General features: G+C 36.4%; 1 protein-coding gene across 3 annotated transcripts in view; it reads left to right on the top strand.

Moving 5' to 3' along the window:
* The window catches only part of LOC136031155 (cyclin-dependent kinase 9-like), a 39,357-nt gene extending 20,834 nt beyond the window's left edge, over positions 1 to 18,523 (top strand). For all 3 annotated transcript variants that reach the window (XM_065710485.1, XM_065710486.1, XM_065710487.1), the window contains exons 4-8: positions 327 to 417; positions 2,664 to 2,830; positions 8,368 to 8,486; positions 11,360 to 11,498; positions 17,993 to 18,523. In XM_065710485.1, the coding sequence (XP_065566557.1) occupies positions 327 to 417; positions 2,664 to 2,830; positions 8,368 to 8,486; positions 11,360 to 11,498; positions 17,993 to 18,409 (933 nt within the window). In that variant the 3' untranslated portion in view covers positions 18,410 to 18,523. The remainder of the gene's footprint in view (positions 1 to 326; positions 418 to 2,663; positions 2,831 to 8,367; positions 8,487 to 11,359; positions 11,499 to 17,992) is intronic.
* The last annotated feature ends 497 nt before the right edge of the window (positions 18,524 to 19,020 follow it).

Consider the following 19,020-nt stretch of genomic DNA (forward strand, 5'->3'; position numbering starts at 1 on the left):
ATCCGCTGTTTACTCGGTCGTTCAAAGACAGAAAAACCGACTAAAGAGGCTGGACTAGGCTAGGATACCTAGGCTAGGATAAACTATAAACTATAATATGTTAAAGTTAACTATCCACACCTATAAGCACAGTTTATTAGCAATCACTCTTATTTAATTGTACATTTTAATGCCACATTAAACTTATCTATTTTTGTTCTTTTCACAGTCAACAGACACAAATGTAATTGATTTTCAAAGGTTTTTTCTCCTTTTTAGAGAGGAAAATGGAGAAAATTCCATTAGTTTAGCGTCATATGGTTAACGTTTCTCATTTTTCCTTTCAGTTTCCAATAACAGCACTTAGAGAGATACGAATCTTACAACTGCTCAATCACGAAAATGTAGTCAATTTGATTGAAATATGCAGAACTAAAGGTAAGCATATCGTTTTGCCCAAACCAGAGGGTATCTCTTGTTGTTTTTTGTTCAAAAATGAGCGATTATGCTAAAAGGAATCATCTAGTGCTTCACTGGGTGCACCTAGAGGTATACCTATATCATCAAGAATATCTGATATAATTTGGTGTAGAATTTACTAAATGGGAGCCATATTATTCGGATATGTGCTCTAATTTGACAAAGATTCTTCTCGTCTGAATAATAAAAAAAAAAAATTCCATGAAAAGCTTCACAAACTTGATTTTATTGCTCTTGCAAAATTGTGAAAATGTCAGATACTCTTCATTTTGGGGACGACGCCATAAGTTTTGAGTTACTATGTGACATTAGTTTAGTTTTTCTTGGCTCCGCCTCTCTTTGCGTATTAATTCATTTTTGACGAATCAATAATAATGACCAAAAACTTATTTTTGGCCTAACATTGATGTTGCATCATGTACCTGTACTTCTACCACTCGCAATACAATGGCAGTACTCAATGTCATCAAATGCTTGTGTGATACAACCGATTTCCGAGAGCACCTCAGAAAGAGATTTGCAGGATGTTGTAGATGAAGACCTGAAATTCAACTGCCACACCCAAGCTGCATTGGCAGGGGCTAACCAAACTCTTGATATCATCAAGTGCACAATCACCAGTAGTTAGCCAGCTATAGTTACTAAACTCTATAAGAGCTTGGTGAGACCGAGATCGGAGTTTTGGAAGTGCGTCGCCGTGCCAATTAATAAAACAGATCAGACGGCTCTCGAATATGTCCAAAGACGGGCGATAAAATGTGTACAGGACTTCAAATATAAAGAGTATACATGCCGACTGCAGAGCCTTAAGCTACCAACTCTAACATACCGTCAATGAAGAGGTGACATACTAATGACCTACAAGCTGCTCCAGTCTGAGGAAAAAGACATGTTCGAGCCTGCCCGGTCGTTTATGTAGCAGAGGCCATTCATTGTAGCTCTTCCGCAAGCGTGCCGTGGCCGAAAAAGAAACCACTTCTCCTACAACCGCATTATAAGTCTCTGGAATGGTCTAAGCGAGACGACAGTGGGATCAACAACCATCGACAGCTTCAAATCTAATCTCGACAAGGACTGGGCGACTAAACCATGGCTCACACAATGGGACACTGCAGATGGATTGCGGCCCTGTAATCACTAACTGGTGTACACTGGATTTGCCCGTATCGCTGTGAACAAGTGTGATTTACGGTAGTAAACCTACACTGTCTGTGCGATATCTAAAAACGAACTTAAAGCGCCAAAGATTGAATTCTTTTCACTTTCCTATTTTCTGTGATTATGTTGAAAGAGTTAATATTATCAAAGGCTGTCATACATTGTTCCAACTTGGGGTGATGTTTTTCCAGAAAATAATCGTCAGCATTAAGAAGGCTATTACTGTGCCCAGTGCTAAATTTTGACTTGTTCTCTGGCCATGTCTACGAAATGGCCTGAATCTACTTAGTCTTTACTGTGTTTTCGTTGTGTTATCTTGGGGTGGGGCAGATTTGCACAAGCCTCGGTAATTAATATCCCTATCCATCTCAGCCCTCCCCTTTACATTAGGCATTATTATTTGAAGTGGCTAAGCAGATACTGCCCATCTAGCTTTATACTGTGGCAAAACAAGATAAAAAATTAATGTTTTGATTATGCTATAGAATTGTATTCAAGCTGGGTGACTGCCAATTACTGAACTGAGATCAATCACGACACTAACATGAAAGCTGCTTTAATATGCTCAATTGTTTCTGTTTAAGTCGTAAAGCAATTAAATTTGACAGGATGGTTTAGCATCATATCTCTGATTGTATTTACTTGCTTGTCATCTTTCTGCTGAAGCAGAAAGAAGCATCTTTCTGCTGAAGAAGGTATACTCTCCAATGAGACTTTGAATTTCCAGTTGGACGAATGAAAAAAGTTTGTAAAACTACTATTTATTGGATTCTTATTTTATTCTTGGAGTCATGGGTAGTCTGAAACACATTTAAATCTTTTGTATTTATTTGCAAAGAATTTCCAATGTTTCCCTATTCAATAACCGAGCTATTACAGCAATGTCATTTAAATGAAACAATAAAAAGGATTATGAAGTAAGTATGACAAATATTTTTTTTCATTGAATCTTGTTTCTGTTAATCTCTTCCCAAATGGTAGAGCCATTTGACATCATAGTGTAGTGACACATGTATATAAATATCTAAATATATTTCTTCTTTTAGCTGCTGCTGTCAATGGTTTCAAATCAACTTTTTATCTAGTTTTTGATTTTTGTGAGCACGACCTTGCTGGTCTACTTTCTAACGCTAACGTGAAATTCCAGTTAGGTGAAATCAAAAAGGTTATGCAACAACTATTAAATGGACTCTATTTTATTCATAGTAACAAGGTAAGTGTGCTTTGAGTCTTAGGCTAGAATTGACTTCAAATTTTTGTTGCAGTTTTATCAGAGTATCTTCAATCCTTTTCTTCTTTTATAATCGAATAATAAGAATCGTGGCTAATTCTTTGATTGTCTTGGCACTCTTATCTTGTAATTTAGTGGGTAACAAACAAGTTATTATAACTAAGATATTAAAGAAAAATTAAGAGTGTGATTATTTTAAAGATTTTTTTTTGATCTTTCCTGGCCTTTCTAGGGCTAAAAAATCTCTAACGATCTCTAACGTGTTTAGTTGTAATTGAAAAATCAAAGAAAATCCTAAAACACCTTGTTTATATAAGGCTTGTTGCTAAATCTTTGAAACTACATTAATTTACGAAAACGGTGTTTGATCGACATGGTTTTGATGCCGTAATCTTGCTCGAAATTGCTGAGTTATTCAGGAATCCTTGCAGGAATTTAAAGCTAAGAATAATTAATAAAATATGCGGATTTGGTTGGTAGTTCATTATTTTGCTACCTTGACAAAAGTAAAACCGTTCTTTTTTTGCGGGTGCATTTAAAGCTGGTAAAGCGTGCTTAATATTCATTCAACTACCAAGTGTGTTTTTACTTCATTTTTTTTCTAAAGCGTATTTTCATGTTTGCAGACTTGGGAAAATTTATTTATTTTGCGCTATAGCCACTCTGAAAGTAAATTCAGAAAGTAAATTAAGGGTGCGAGGTAACATAAATCAAAGAATGTGTAATATCATGTAAATAGTTCTTATGCTCCAGAATTTTTAGTTTTTTTTTTTTTTACCTATTGATTTTGAGACTGCTCTCGTAGTCCGTTTGATGCATAAGGATATACAACAAAATTTGCAAACTACGAAGTGGCATTGTTTCATTATTTTCATCACTTAAAATGTCAAATAGTTTTCCTTTATACATTGGTGCATCTCAGCCTGTAAGAAGCTCCTCCTGTAGAATTTAGAGGAAGTTTCAAAGTCTTGATTTGAAATAAAACGTCCATACTTGTATTTTCGACTAATTTTTACAAGTTTACCAGATTCTTTCTTTTCTCTATTGCATTTTTTACTGTCGCGACAACTCATTCTTTTGGTACTAGTTTTGTATAAATAACTGAATTAATTTTATATTATCTGATCTTAAAATTTCTTGAAAATTTTGCAGTTTGTCTGCAAATTTTCAAGACTGATTTATTTCTCCCACGGCAAGTCTTGTAGCCTAATTAACTTCGCTACGGAAAACTTTTGTGACTTCCATATGATTTAGATTATGTGCGTGCTATTTTAGTACCACTTTTACACGATGCGAAATCGGTCGTGCATTGGTTTGTTTGTATGTTGAAGTTGCTAAAACTTTATGGTCTTTACGCGTCTATCAAAATCTAAATCGAACTTGATAGAACTCGACGCAAACAGGCCAAACGATGGACGTGTCATTTTGAGAGGATACACCGCAAAGGCAAAACCTTTCTATAATTTTAATCTCATTAGATAAGCCAGGCAGCTATTGAAGACAATTCAAGAACTTTCAGTTCACCGATGACTGAAGTCATTGAACTCTGACAAGTGAATGTATTTCTTCATTAAAAAAACTCGCCAGACAATTTATCAACCTTTGTCTGACATTGTATTATCATTTAGGAAGACTTGAACTGTTAAACACATGTTTATCATTTCTGGCTTCCAAAAATAAATAGATGTGTATTAATTATTGTTGCCCACTTGTTGAAATTCCACGCCTTAGAAGCATTAAAAAGTATTACTATATCGGGGAGTGAGATGGTCATACTTGAACACCGTCCCATGCTGTTATCCAAACACATCCTTGCTAGCGACGTTTTAAAGTGATATATTTGTAACTTTGCAATTATCTTGAACGAAGCTTCACAAAAAGATGAAAACATTATTTTATGCTACACTTTTACTAGAGCCACCAAGTTTCAGCGGAAATTCTAGTTCTATCGAAAATTCATAGAGTTGCGATGGACTATCAACACAAGGGGAATGGTTTGTGACAAAAAAATTGATTTGTTGTATATATGTTTTAGTTTATTGGTTCACAGAATTTAGTGCCCCAAGGTAATGACGTCCGGGCCCCATTCCTCCTTGCCCCCTTGTATTACGTAACTGTTTCTATTTGCTGCAAAGGAGAGAGAGAGAGAGAGAGAGAGAGAGAGAGAGAGAGAGAGAGAGAGAGAGAGAGAGAGAGAGAGAGAGAGAGAGAGAGAGAGAGAGAGAGAGAGAGAGAGAGAGAGAGAGAGAGAGAGAGAGAGAGAGAGAGAGAGAGAGAGAGAGAGAGAGAGAGAGAGAGAGAGAGAGAGAGAGAGAGAATCTAAACAAAAATCACACACTACGACTGAGCATTAAAAATTGATGTGAAGAAAGGCACAAATGAGTTGGCGTAACGATTAGTTCGTACTTTAGGGGGTACAAGTTTATTTTGTAACCGAGTTCGGCTATTGGGAGGGGCTGGTTCGGGTAGTATTGATCGGTGGCTCTTATTGGCTAAGACGGATCTTCCAAATTACTGAATAAGGTGTTCAAGCCGGACTTTAAGTGGAGATAAATTTAATTTAGCGAGGGCTTGGTCATAGGGTATGTCACGGTTTCGGAGTATAATCCTTGTTGCTCTTTTCTGGACGCACTCTATGTCGCGTAATAGGTACGCTGTGCGGAAAGCAGATGGACCCCACACCGGGCACGCGTACTCGAGCAACGGGCGAACATAACACATGTAGGCATGGAGAAGACTTTCAGTATCACACCCAAAACGCCTCATTTTGGTAAGTGTCTGAAGGCTTGCATTAGCCTTGTGGACGGTTAAATTAATATGGGCACTGAAACTACAGTCACTAGTGAAAGTTACTCCTAAGATTTTTATTTCGTTCACAATCGGGAAAGGGGCTAGAGGCATATCTATATTCCGCTTCAGAGGGTTGAAACGAATTATCTTCGACTTGGCTACGTTAATGGTAAGATCATGACGAGCATTCGATCTTTAGCTGATCAAATAACTGGTCTGAAAATGCTTTGTTATGATAGTGTTTTCGACCAGGTAAGCGAGCACTATGGACAGATCATCTACAAACTTGTAACGGTCGTCGTGATGATTAAGTAGGGAATTAATTACAGCCAGGAAAATTATTCCAGCTAATTTCATGCCTTGTGGGGCCCCGCAAGAAGTATCTGACCATGATGAATCCGAATCGTTTTCGTGGAGTGCAAAGACTTTTTGTTTTCGGCCAGTTAAGAAGTCAAGTACAAGGCCAAGGGAGCGTTGTTTGGCCCCCATTTCCTGGAGATTCATGCCCGCAGTCAGGTGGCGGATTAGGTCAAACGCCTTTCGGAAATCCACTGTGCAAATGTCGACGAAACAGCTACCTTTTTCAAGCCATTGGAGGACACAGTCAAACATCCGTACTAGGTAGATTGTAGTACTACACTTGGGGAGTCCACTGAACTGGAATTTATCAATACGCCAATGAATTAGTTTCAGAAGAAACTTGAGTATAAAGGCCTCAGTTACTTTCGCCAAACAAGGTGTAAGTGAGATCGGGCGAAGATCGTCGCATGCACTAGGGGCGCGCTTTTTTGGAATAATTCTAATATAGACCCTTTTCCACTGTGACGGGAAATAGCCAGAAGCAAAACACTCGTTAATGATGCTGGACAGTGGTAATGCTATGAAGGCTGCGTATTCACGTAGCAGTTTGGCAGGTAATTCACCAGGGTATGAAGATGTATTCGGTTTGACCTTCCGTAATTCCGTGTAAACGTCAAACTCACTGACTATTATGTTGTTCTCAGGCTCGCATTTTTCAAGTATGGTGGACTTTTCATGAGCCGTAATAGTTGGATAGATAGTGCAGATCTCGGTGAAGAATTCACTCACTTCTTCCGCACTGATTAAGGACCCACCATCATTGCTGATCTTTACACTGCTGTCAAAAGCTTGGCCAGCCACTTTTTTCACAGCGTTGTGCCACTTTTTGGGGTCTGAAGTAAGTAATTGGGAGGGCATGGTTTCACGACCATAGCGAGCTTTGGCTTTCTTTACCAAAGAGACTATTTGATTTTGCAATTTCTTGCCGTTGATAATATCACCACGGGAGTAGAGGCGAGACCTCTCTTTTATTAGTGATTTAATAGCTGGAGATATCAATGGTTTGTCGTATTCACTAACAACAAATGATTTTGTTGTAAAGATCTTTAGGTATTGACTGTATAACTTAGCATTGAAATCGGATACCTTAGTTTCCAAGAGCCCGGTATTGTACACTTCGGGGAAGTCATATGTGCCAATCCATCGACCGTATTCACAGATGGCCGACTCCGTACAAGGACGAACAGTGACACGGGATAGTTTGGGCTTTGGTAAAGACTCTCTTGCTTTCCAAAGAATTGCGTTGTGGTCTGACATGCCAACGGGACCAAGAGAAAAGTGAGGGGAGTGAAAATCATCACACTTTGTGAGTATAAGGTCCAATATGCCCCCCAAAGAGAAGGTGGGTATGTGTACTACTTGTTTTAAAGACAAACAAGATGATAACCAACTCTTCTTGGTTTGGTTAAAGTCTCCTCCTATAATAAAAGCAGGGCTACTGTATATACTTCTCAGGTGATTAATAGTCGTTTGGAGGTGGAAAACCAAGTCACCCCGGTTTCTGGCACTTTCCGGGTAACACATATAGCAAGCAGTGTAGGATTATAATGATTTAAGTTTTTTATGACATGTTACCTCACATTTACTATGGCCTCAAATAATGGAGCGACGAGTGGCATTTTCTGTTTGACTTGAGACAAAAGGTGGTCGAGAGATGTTCAACTCGGTACGTGGACCTTTGGCTCCGTATTAATCAAGATTTGTTTTGTACTGCAAATCATTATGTCAGCACAGATTATTGTTCTTTTACCAAAAAAAAGGCTCTGGAAAAGTCATCTAACATTAAATAAAATCTGAATTTTTTTTCTTTTTCTTGAAAGATATAAATGATAAGTATATAGCCTTTTCAGGCATTTGGGCTGCGTTAGAATAGTGCGTATTCTCTAGAGCTGTCCTGACACACGGAATTATAAGGAGGAAAGCGGTATTAAATGGGCAGTGTTTACATTTTACTCCCACAAATTAATTAGTTCTTAGTCATAAGAGACTCCAATATTAAACCAACACAAAAAAGGTTCTTATCAGCTAAAAAAATCTTTCAAGTTAGGCTTTTACTTCTCCTAGTTCCAAATAGATCAGGCGCATGTGGCCAAGTTGCCCACCACTTAGAGGAAAATGGACTAATTTTGCAGTTTTCAAAAAGCGCTGGAGCATTAAAAGATACTTGGTTTTGGTGAATAACCTCTGGTTGTTGTAACCCTCACTAGTGGTTCATTCTGGCTCAATTACTTAGCCTGATAATGTCGTATTTTAAGGTAGGCTGTTTAAACAAAGGTTTTCACGATCAGAAAAAGTTTGCGCCGTGCGTCAATCAATATAACAGTATTATACAGTAACCCCTTCATATAAACAAATTATTGTATTTATAGATATTGCATCGAGACATGAAGGCAGCCAATGTTCTGATCACCAAAAATGGAGTTTTGAAACTTGCAGATTTTGGCTTGGCAAGAGCATTTAGTGTTACAAAGACCTCCCAACCTAATAGGTAATTTTTGTCTAGATATGTGACTGTAACATGGTTAATGCAGTTCTGTAGCGTGCTGCACTTATAACCCTTTAATGTTAAACTTGCCGATAAGGGTTCAAGGAAGTTTTTCTCTTAAGCAAAGTAAAAGCACTTGTCCCTCTATTGGTCCTCTATGGGTTAAAGCAATCTTGATTTGTCTTTAAAGAAATGTCACGAGGAGGTGCATATGGCAAATGTAGATGTCTTTAGTAGTCAAAGAATGGTTTATTTAATCTGGGTGAGTTATGCAATCTTGACTAAAGGTAAGAAAGGAAACAGTGTGTGCTATAGTGCTATATAATATTGGAAGATTATCAATTAGTCTAATTTAAACGTCGCTCCGATTGTCAGAATTTTCATTAACTTCAACGGAGAAACAAGAAATTTATGTTTACAAAACTCACCTACCCGTTTTCATTGGAAAGTCTCTTCCATTTCTTACCTGATTCCGTATTCTTTCTTCTACCTTACCGTTAACGAGATGAATTCAAGGTTTGTGGTTCAATATTATGGCCTCAATTACTAGAACAAGCGATGTTCCGTGTTTCAGTTCAAGTAAATGGTAGTCTAGGGGTAATTAAATCGGCATGTTAATCTCTGGAGCTGTATTAATTAAGCGTTGTTTCATACTGCGAATAACTATGAGGTGAAAGAGGACGAGATGAAATCGTCTTATGGAAAAAGGAAGCTATCATCTTTGCATTTGATCGTCCAAAAAGGCACTTGAGCCTCGAGGTCACTGGCTTGAATCATTGACCCATATTTTGGGTGGTAAATCTCACCGTAGAATTTATTTTTGGAATCCTGGTACTCTTCATGAAGCTCGTATGGATAGCAAGGATCACATATTCCTTGGGGAATCTTATTTCTCCACAAGCACTATTGGCCAGTACAGCAGAAGGTAAGTGGCACAGCGTGAAAAATATGGCATGTTGTATTGTACAATCAGAAAAAACTCATCTGCTAAAGAACGTAGGTCTGTTTCGTATACAAATATCATTTTAATATTGGTAAAAAAAACAATATTGGAGGCAATACTGAGATCCGATACTTAATTATTGTGTTCAGCGTTTGTATAAAGCTTCTCTAAAGTATTTGAGAAGTACCCTTGATACCTTTCAAAAATTCTCCTTGGTTGTGAGTTCTTAGGGGATGACGCTACCGTCGGGGGGAAACGTTTAGCAGTCGTATTCCACGAAGTAGGAGGGTTAGAGACCCTTGTAGAACAAATTCTTTTACTTAGCGTGACAGCAGTCGAAAGTTTTAATAAATTGTCACCGAATCTATCCGACACTGCTTCACAATTTTAACCGTATTCCAAGCCTAGACGCCTATAGGGAAAGGTGACTTATTCTCAAACAGAATCTCAAAATTTTTTATAGTTTGTCCCATGATTTTCTAAGCGTATCATGCAGCCATAAAACCCTCTCCAACCCTAGAGTATTGTGAACAAATGCATATCCACGATCGCAGCTCAATCATAGTGATTGAAAATGTTAAGTATATTGAACTAATAAAGCCAAGTTCTTGCAAAGTCTGTCAGAGATGTCGTGAACTGGGGGAGGTTGAGTGCAATTCTTTCACGTGAACCAAGAACAAATAGTCACTGATCAACGGAATTATTTATAAAACTGCTTATAAGTAAAAGTATATGTAATGAGAACGAATACAAAAATACCATAAAGACATCTAGTTCAGGTACTTTGCACCCAAATGTTTGATTGTTTTTGATTTTAAGTGAAATATCAATAACTTAGATTCGGTTGAGTAAGCTTTAGACATACTGATTTTCAGGACATCTGTTCCGACAACCTGGAACCTAAATCACAGAATGGAATGTTGGTGAAAAGGGATTAGATAGTTTGAATCTTTTGGAGAACAGTTATAACGACCCCAAGAGGCACATTGATTATATGTTTTTCGTCAACAGAAGAGCAACTCTTTAAAAGTCTCTTTTACAGTGAGTTGACGTCACTTAAGTCAAATTTTTTCAGTGGTTGGTGTTGTTATTAGTGCTTCTTGGCTATCTTCTGTTCACACACTTGACGTACGCCGTCAAAATCTCACAACCGTTTTATGACTTAGTGGAGAGTCAAAGAAGAAAACTTTTCTAGCCTTTGGGGCTTTCTTAAAGCCTCTTGATGCCAAATTTCATCTGGGTGGTACTGTATTTTCTTCTTGTCCAAATGTTTTTTCTTTTCTTCACACTTTTAACGTGTAACTACTTAAAACTTGTGACTGGAGGCACAATACAACGAATAAATGTTTGGCTGTTTAAATCTAAAATTATAACACAAATAAAACACAGTAATACAAATCCATGCCTGGTCTTTCAAATCAGAATATAAAATGATTTGACATAAAACATAAAATGAATTATAAAACGCTAGGTTATTCGAAACTTGAATCTCAAAAGGAATAAAAAATCTCATCCTATTCAATGAATATTGTTGTTTTTTGTTGTTGTTTTTTTTTGTCTTGCAATATTTTGTTATCTTGGCCCTAATGCGGTTTCAAATTCACTCTCTCTTATCTAATCGTTCTTGTCATGCCTGGTGTTCAGCCCCAAGAAAGGAACTTGTTTTGTTAATTCTGGGTCTTTTCAATTCAATTCGTTAACTCTTTGCTTTTAATTGCGTTGGAGGATTTCAGTTCCATTAAGGGGCATATTAAAAAGGTCAAAGATTCAATTAAGTTCTGTTTTCTCTGTTTTTTGAGTGTGTCCTAACTTGCTATCTCAATACAGAATAGAGCTCCCTCTGACAATGCTTGGTCATCTTTTGGCAAGGAATGTAGGGAAGTACGACACGGGTAATCAAAGAAAGTATTCAGTATTTAATTTATCTCAACAGGTATACAAATCGAGTAGTTACATTATGGTATCGTCCACCGGAACTGCTTTTAGGAGAACGAAACTATGGACCACCAGTTGATATGTGGGGAGCTGGATGTATTATGGCCGAAATGTGGACAAGGTCACCAATCATGCAGGTAATTTGCAACGGTAGACTCTTTTTAATTTTAGTCGTTGTTTGATTAATTCTTTACAGATGTTCAAGACTAAAGACTTTAAGTTTTCTATGTATTGTAACATGGGTGGCAGTCTGATTTGCAAAGAGCAATTGTTTTTGGTTTCTGGCAGGGGGCTGTTTTAGAGCTCCCGTGACCCTTTTCTCCACAGACGGAACAACAAATTCCGTTTGTACATGCACTTGGCATTTTTTAGACAAGGTTGTTTTAATAACATATTCTTGTGTTGATCCGATACTTGTTTTGGAATATAGGCTATTGTATTTGTTAATATGGGACATGGTCGTTTTTTAGTAGACTCTTACTAGGTTGCTACCTACCGCTGGAATCCGGATACTACTATTGCTGTATTGATTCCTTATTGAAATGAATTAACGCTTTTAGTAATTCAAATGCTTATAAAAGCTTAGAACACTTAGAAATACTTTAGATCACATACAAATGCTTTAGACCATTTTGTAAATGCCTCTGAATACCGTATGTCACTAGATCACGCAATGGATCACTTGTAAAGGCTTTAGATCCCTTACAAACACTTAAGATCTCTTATAAACGCTTTAGTGAGCCATCTTTACTCGTTTATATATGAATCAAAGCGTTTATAGAAGTTTATAGATAGAAAAATACCAATGCTTTAGATTATTTATTGACGCTTTAAATCATATATAAATACTCAAGATAACTTTATAAGCGCTTAAGCTCAAATATAGACGCTATCGATCACTTATAAAAACTCAGAACGCTTATAAATGCTTTAGATCTGTAAAAAATGCCGAGGTTCACTTATAAGTACTTTAAATCCCTTATAAACACTTTAAATCACTTATAAACGCTTCAGAGCACCTAAAACGGTTTTAGAATATTTATAAAAGCTTTAGACCACTTTTTCAGATGTAAACATGTAAACATTTGAAGATTGCTCACTGAAGTGTTTATAAATGACCTTAAGTATAATAAGTATAGATCATATATTGACCTGTATAATTGATTACTGGGTCGTTCCTATTTTGGAAATTTTAGTTGCTATATTTCTCGTTTTTTTGCTTACTAGATTTGAGCTATCTCAACAACTGTGATACCAATTAAACTTACATAAGCATCATTTATAAAGGACTATAACAATTCTATATGTGGTTAAAAATAAAATCCTAATTTGATTTTCTTATGCCAGATGCTGTTTATAACATTTGTTAATCAAGTGCAACGAAAATCCACTATTTCATAAAGTTTAATTTTATTTTAAAAAACAGTTCTTTTATTGCAAAAGGCATTAGATATAGCAATTTTCTTTAAAATGAGTCATTAGAAAGCTCTCTATGATGCTCCAGTGCCCCGGTAACTGTGGAGGAAAAAACGGAAAAAAGATGTCTTTGATGCAGAATATCATAGTTGCAACTACTTTTTTTGTTTTTCAAGCCAATGGATTTTACTTGTTGTTCAAGCCGAGGGACGGTAAGTTTCCTAAGTAGGGTTTTAGGACAAGGTGGTTTTAAAAGTTTACTTCTTGTTTTGATCTGGCTCTTTTTTTTAGGAGTTACTGATTATTGTGTTGTCTCATACTAGGCTGCTTACTACCGCTACAATCCTTAATACATAAGCATGTGTTGTATCATCATGTAAAAACGATGAAAAATTGCAATAAGTTATAGCTGTAGCTAGCAACTTGTGAGACGATCATGTCGCATTCTAGGAAATACCATAAACCATAACTCCTAAAATAGAGTCAGATCGTAAACTATTACAATGTAAACTATTGTAAACTATTAATGTAAACAAAAAGAAAATTATTAAGATGGCCCTGTCCGAAACCCCCCTAAGTAGGAAACTTCGAGCTTCTTGGCTTTAATAACGAGAAAAATCCATTGGCTTGAAAACCAAGATAAGTGGCTTGAACAACAATATCCTGCATCGACGGCATCTTCTGTTTTCTTTTCCTCCACGGCTACCGGGACACTGGAATATAGTAGAGATTTGATTAATGGCTCATTTTAAAGGAAATTTATTTATTTAAAATTTTCGTAATTTAACAAAAATAATCTTAAAATAGAATCAATTTTTATGAAAAACTGCAATTTTGTTCAGTACTGCAGTAGCAACTGTTATAAATATCATCTCGCATACGAAGATCAAAAGAGCATTTTTAAAAAGTATGAAACATAGTTGTATAACATGCAGAAATTTTCTTAGGGTAAGTAGCAAGCTAGACAGAGTTTAAAACTAAATTAGCCAAAAACTCCTAAAAATAATGTCAGATCAAAACAGAAAATGCACTATTAGAACTTTGTCCGACGTATCTATATAGGAAACTCACAGCTCCTTGGCTTGAATAACAAGGAAAATTCATTTGCTTTGAAAAAAAGAAAAGTGGTAGCAAGAACGATGTTTTGCATCAAAGGCACTGTTTTCTTTTCCTTACATAAAGGATCGATCATAGTTCATTATAATGGGAACTAAGAAATTTTCATCGGATACAGCTGAAATCTAGTAAAGAACAAACCTCGGCACATAGTAACAAAAAGTTAGATAATAAAGGCATCTTTTGAAACTTTACTTGTGTGGGATATAGTGCCATACTGAGTTCTTCTCTTACTATTTCTACTAAGAAAAAGTCATAGGCTTTTCCCTGTTATTAGGGTTGTAGATCATGTCCCATAGTAAAAACTACAGTAAATTTACAACATTAAAACCGCCTTATCCAAAACCCATATATATTACGTGGGAAAAAATCAATGTATAAGTTTCACGATGAGAAAAATTAATACGCAAGAAGTTTCACGAACAAAAAAAAAAATCAGCAAGTAATAGGTACCGGGAACGAAAAATCAACACGCAAGAAGTTCCATGAACAAAATCAGTTTGACGAGGAGAGAAAACTAACATGCAACAAGTTTCACGAATAAGAATCAGCACGCAACATGCTCCAAAAAAAATCACATTCATGAGGAGAAAATTCAACCCGCAACAAGTTTCACGAACAAAAATCAACATATAACAAGTTTCACGAATAAAAATCAGCACGAATAAAAACAAATAAAATGAATATTTTGAAACAGGTGATAGGTAAATTACCCTGTACAAGCTATTGTTATTTTGAATGAGGCTAAAATAAATAAGCAAATTGAAAGGGAAAATTGTCTCGATTTTTTTTTCTGTTTATTAGTTAATATCAATCAAACATTTATCTCCTACGACCGACACATTACTTAATGCTTCAAACCGCAGATCGACACAAAATTTAGAAAAATTTCCAGAAACTGCCATTTCTCTTGGTAAACTGTTAAAGATATTTTTTCACAAAATAATAATCTCTACTAGACAAAAAATTGAACCACACGTGTATTTTCTTTATAGATGCGCTGTTTCGTTAGCTGTTTCTTCTTTATGAACTTTTTAGGAGCCTTATACTTTATAAGCAATCATAATATAATTAAAATGTTGCAGACTAACGTCTATTCTCTTGTATGCCCGAAGAAGTTAATTTTCTTAGGTGTTATTTGTGAGTAAACTTAAAATTGTCCGCATCATGCGAGCTTTTTAAACTGTTATTAAACGAAACACGTTCAGTTGTTATTTTGAAAAAAGGCTAAAATAAATAAGTAAATTGAAAGGGAAAATTTTCTCGATTTTTGTTTCTGTTTGTTAGTTAATATCATTCAAACATTTATTTCCTACGACCGCGCACTGCTTAATACTTTAAACAACAGATCGACACAAAATTTAGAAAAATTTCCAGAAACCACCATTTCTCTCGGTAAATTCCATAGTTAAAAATGTTTTTTCACAAAATAATAATTATACCAGACAAAAAATTGAACTACGCGTGGATTTTCTTAATAGATGCGCTGTTTCCTTAGCGGTTTCTTCTTTACGATCTTCTTAGGAGTCTTGTATCTTCGACTTTATAAGCAACCATAATATAATCAAATTGTTGCAGAGTAACGTCTATTCTCTTGTATACCCGAAGAATTTAATTTTCTTACGTGTTATTTATATGTAAAACTTAAAGTTGTCATCATTATGCTAGCTTTTTAAACTGTATACGTTCTCTTACAATCATGTAGACAAGAAAAGAATATGCACAATACATAATCACAAAACACTGAAAATACACAGGATTTTCTAGTGTCTTTACAATGCTCTCATTGGCTACACTTGAAGCCCATTCCATATCGAAAGGTTCTTGGATTAGAATTTTCCAGTTTTACACCAAGTGTAGAACTGGGGGGTTGCCTACCCGATACACTTAGAGATATAGTTACCGTACCATTCAGCTATGCTGAAGAAAATGGCTGTCCCAAAATTTTTATTGGAAGTGTTTGGAAAACTACGGGCTGAAGAGGAAGGCTGTTTGCCCTCTAATCACTTTTGATTTGAAAAGGGCCCTAGAACTATCAATTTTCAATCGAGTTAGCTCCTTTAAAATTTTCAATTGTATTACTAGCTATGATAGAGCAGCGCTGCCTGTGATATTGTTTGTATACTGTTTTGAATACCTGCATGCATATAGTCTTTTGAGAAGGGCGTCAAAAAGAAGGCATAAGGACACATCAGCAATATTTTTGGAATGCCTTACCGTATCAAGGTGAAACTTACTGTACACCATGAAAAGATGTTTCGATTCAACTGACCAAAAGGCGACGTGTACATGCTGCTACTGTTGTGGAGGATGTTAAACTAACCAAAAGACACTATTTGCATCATAATGGTACTACTTCTGCTCCTATTACTAATATTATTATTTCTTCCACTGCTACTACAGCTAAGGGTATTAAGGTAAAAATTTTCGACAGTAGTGAGACTGTGTTGAACTTAGTCGAAACACATTATGCCCAGATAAGTTGTCAAGAGGACGTATCAGCAATTCTTCAGGAACGGTTGACGGTATTAAGTTGAAACTTTCATATTGTGTTGAAGAGGATGTTAAAGAAAACCAAAGGTGCTATGTGCATACTGCTGCTAATCCTACTGCACAAGCTAAAGGTATTAAGGTGAAGCATTCAAGGAATATTTAGGCGGATGGTGAACTAAATCAATGCGAGTTACGATCATGTAGAGTGTCAAAACGGTGACAAAGCAATGTCTCAAGAGCGGCTTACACTATTAAGCTAGACTTTTTAAGGGCCAGCTGTGGCGGATTTTAAATTAGCCAGAAGACACTATGTGTATACTTTTAATTCTACTTTTGCGGTTACTGTAACCAATGACAATAAGGGCATGAATTTGAAACTTTTATGTAATGTTTAGCGGGGAGTTTCAATTAAGAAAAACTATATGCATGCAGGTATTCAAAACGGCATATAAGCAATGTCACAAGCAGCGCTGCTCTATCGTAGCTAGTAAGACAATTGAAACTTTTAAAGGAGCTAACTCGATTGGAAATTAAAAGTTCTAGGGCCCTTTTCAAGTCAAAAGTGATTGGAGGGCAATCAGTCTTCCTCTTTAGCCCATAGTTTTCCAAACGTTTCCAATAAAATTTTGGGACAGCCATTTTGTGCAGCATAGCTGAATGGTTCTGTAACTATATCTCTAGGTGTATTGGGTAGGCAACCCCCAAACAGTTATGCAGTTTGTTATGGTGTACTTTTAATAATAAATATATGCTGAGAAATTTACAAACGGTAGGTTGTACGAAAAATGTGGTTCAATCCCGCTTTCTAATGCTATAATGAAAGAAAGGTTGAGATGACTAGGCCACGTTCTGCGGATGAAGGATGACAGATTACCGAAGAATGTCCTTTTTGGCCAACCCTCTGGGGCTACACGGAAAGCAGGTCGTCCTTGTCTGGGTTGGGAGGATGTCATAAATAAATATTTAAAGGAAATGGGAACTTCCTGGGAGGGTGTAAAAAGGGAGGCTTTGAATAGATTAGGTTGGAGGAGGAGCGTGCGTAGCTGTGTTAGCCTCAGGCGGCTTGGTGCTGCAGTGAGTTAGTAGTAGTAGTAGTAGTAGTAGTAGTAGTAAGAAATCCACAGCCGTCGCTGAATCAAGATCAACCAATAAATGACTGAGTAGACAAAATCCAAACAAGTGCTTCGTGAAGCTTGTAATTCCGATTTTTTTGTATTGTTGGCCGATCATGGATTTGAATGTACGTCAGTTTGAAAATACATTTTAACCAAATAAATGAACAATGTCTGTATATTTTATTGCGGTTTTCAAAATTAAATTTATTTTCACAGTAATCATCTTTCATCATCACAGCTATGAAGATCGACAATTTTTGAACCATTTTTTAATAACGCTAGAGAGTGTATTTTTGGGCACTTCTTGGTCAATTCTTGGCCCTTGCTCTTGCTGAAGTATAGTTCTGGTATGCTTTGAGTATTGTCTATGTCTGCTAGTAAATAATCCTGTTTTAATGAGAGTCCTCTCTCTCTTTCTTTCTCTATGCTCTCGCCTAACTCTATATACTTCTATCTTTCCTTTGCTAACCCCTTTTTATTTTATTTTTCAGGGAAACAATGAAGCTCATCAAATTCAATTAATATCTCAGTTATGCGGATCCATTCTACCAGAAGTCTGGCCAGATGTCGTTAATCTTGATCTTTATAATAAAATGGATTTGAATAAGTTTCAAAAACGTAAAGTTAAAGAACGCTTGAAGGCGTACGTGAAAGACGCTCAGGCATGTGATTTGCTCGACAGGCTTTTAATTTTGGACCCATCAAAAAGAATAGATGCAGATAGTGCATTAAATCATGACTTTTTTTGGTCAGATCCAATGCCCTGTGATTTAGATGTTATTGCGAAACAATCACAAAGTATGTTTGAATATTTGGCTCCGCCGAGGAGACAGGGCCGCGGACAGGCTGCTATGCACCAGGCCAAGCCACCCGAAAACACCGATAGTTATCGTGACCATGTCTTTTGATTGGGGTGCTTCTCTGCTGTTAAATTTTTTTTTTTTACTTACTATATTATCAGCGTTTCGCAACTTAGATTATTCTTGTCCTAAATTAATAAATAAAACTGTCTTGTTTTTGTTTCTTCTTTTTTTCTTGTTACGCTCGGGACAGGTCTGATTACGTATAGAAAACTATGTATTCAACCCTGTTATTCATTGAATTGTTCCGAGGAGTGTAAGTAAGGCTTTTGATACTACTATTTCTTCTTTTGTTAGTATTCACCCTGCACATATAGAATAAGAGCTAACACCCACGCTTTGTGGCCTTTAGACTGTAGTTGTAGCTTCATTCTGCCTCGTTCGCAATTTATTAGGATTCGCGTGGGACACAGAATCTGAAGTGGGACATGGGACACGGAAAAACTTGAAGCTTAAATTTCGATGAAGGTCAAAATTTATTGTCCACGGCTTATCGCTCAGTAAAGTTTTATTTTTGAAAAATTTCTCTGGCTGAATTAGAAAATGTTCTCAGAATTTCCTACGGCCGACAGTTTTGTACAACAGTTTTAGAGTGTTTAGTGACAATTAGGTACTTAAAAAGAACTTGAGAAGAACCGTACATTACGATTTCAGGCCGT

The sequence above is a fragment of the Artemia franciscana genome, chromosome 9 (genome assembly GCF_032884065.1).
Source record: "Artemia franciscana chromosome 9, ASM3288406v1, whole genome shotgun sequence".
Lineage (NCBI taxonomy): Eukaryota > Metazoa > Arthropoda > Branchiopoda > Anostraca > Artemiidae > Artemia > Artemia franciscana.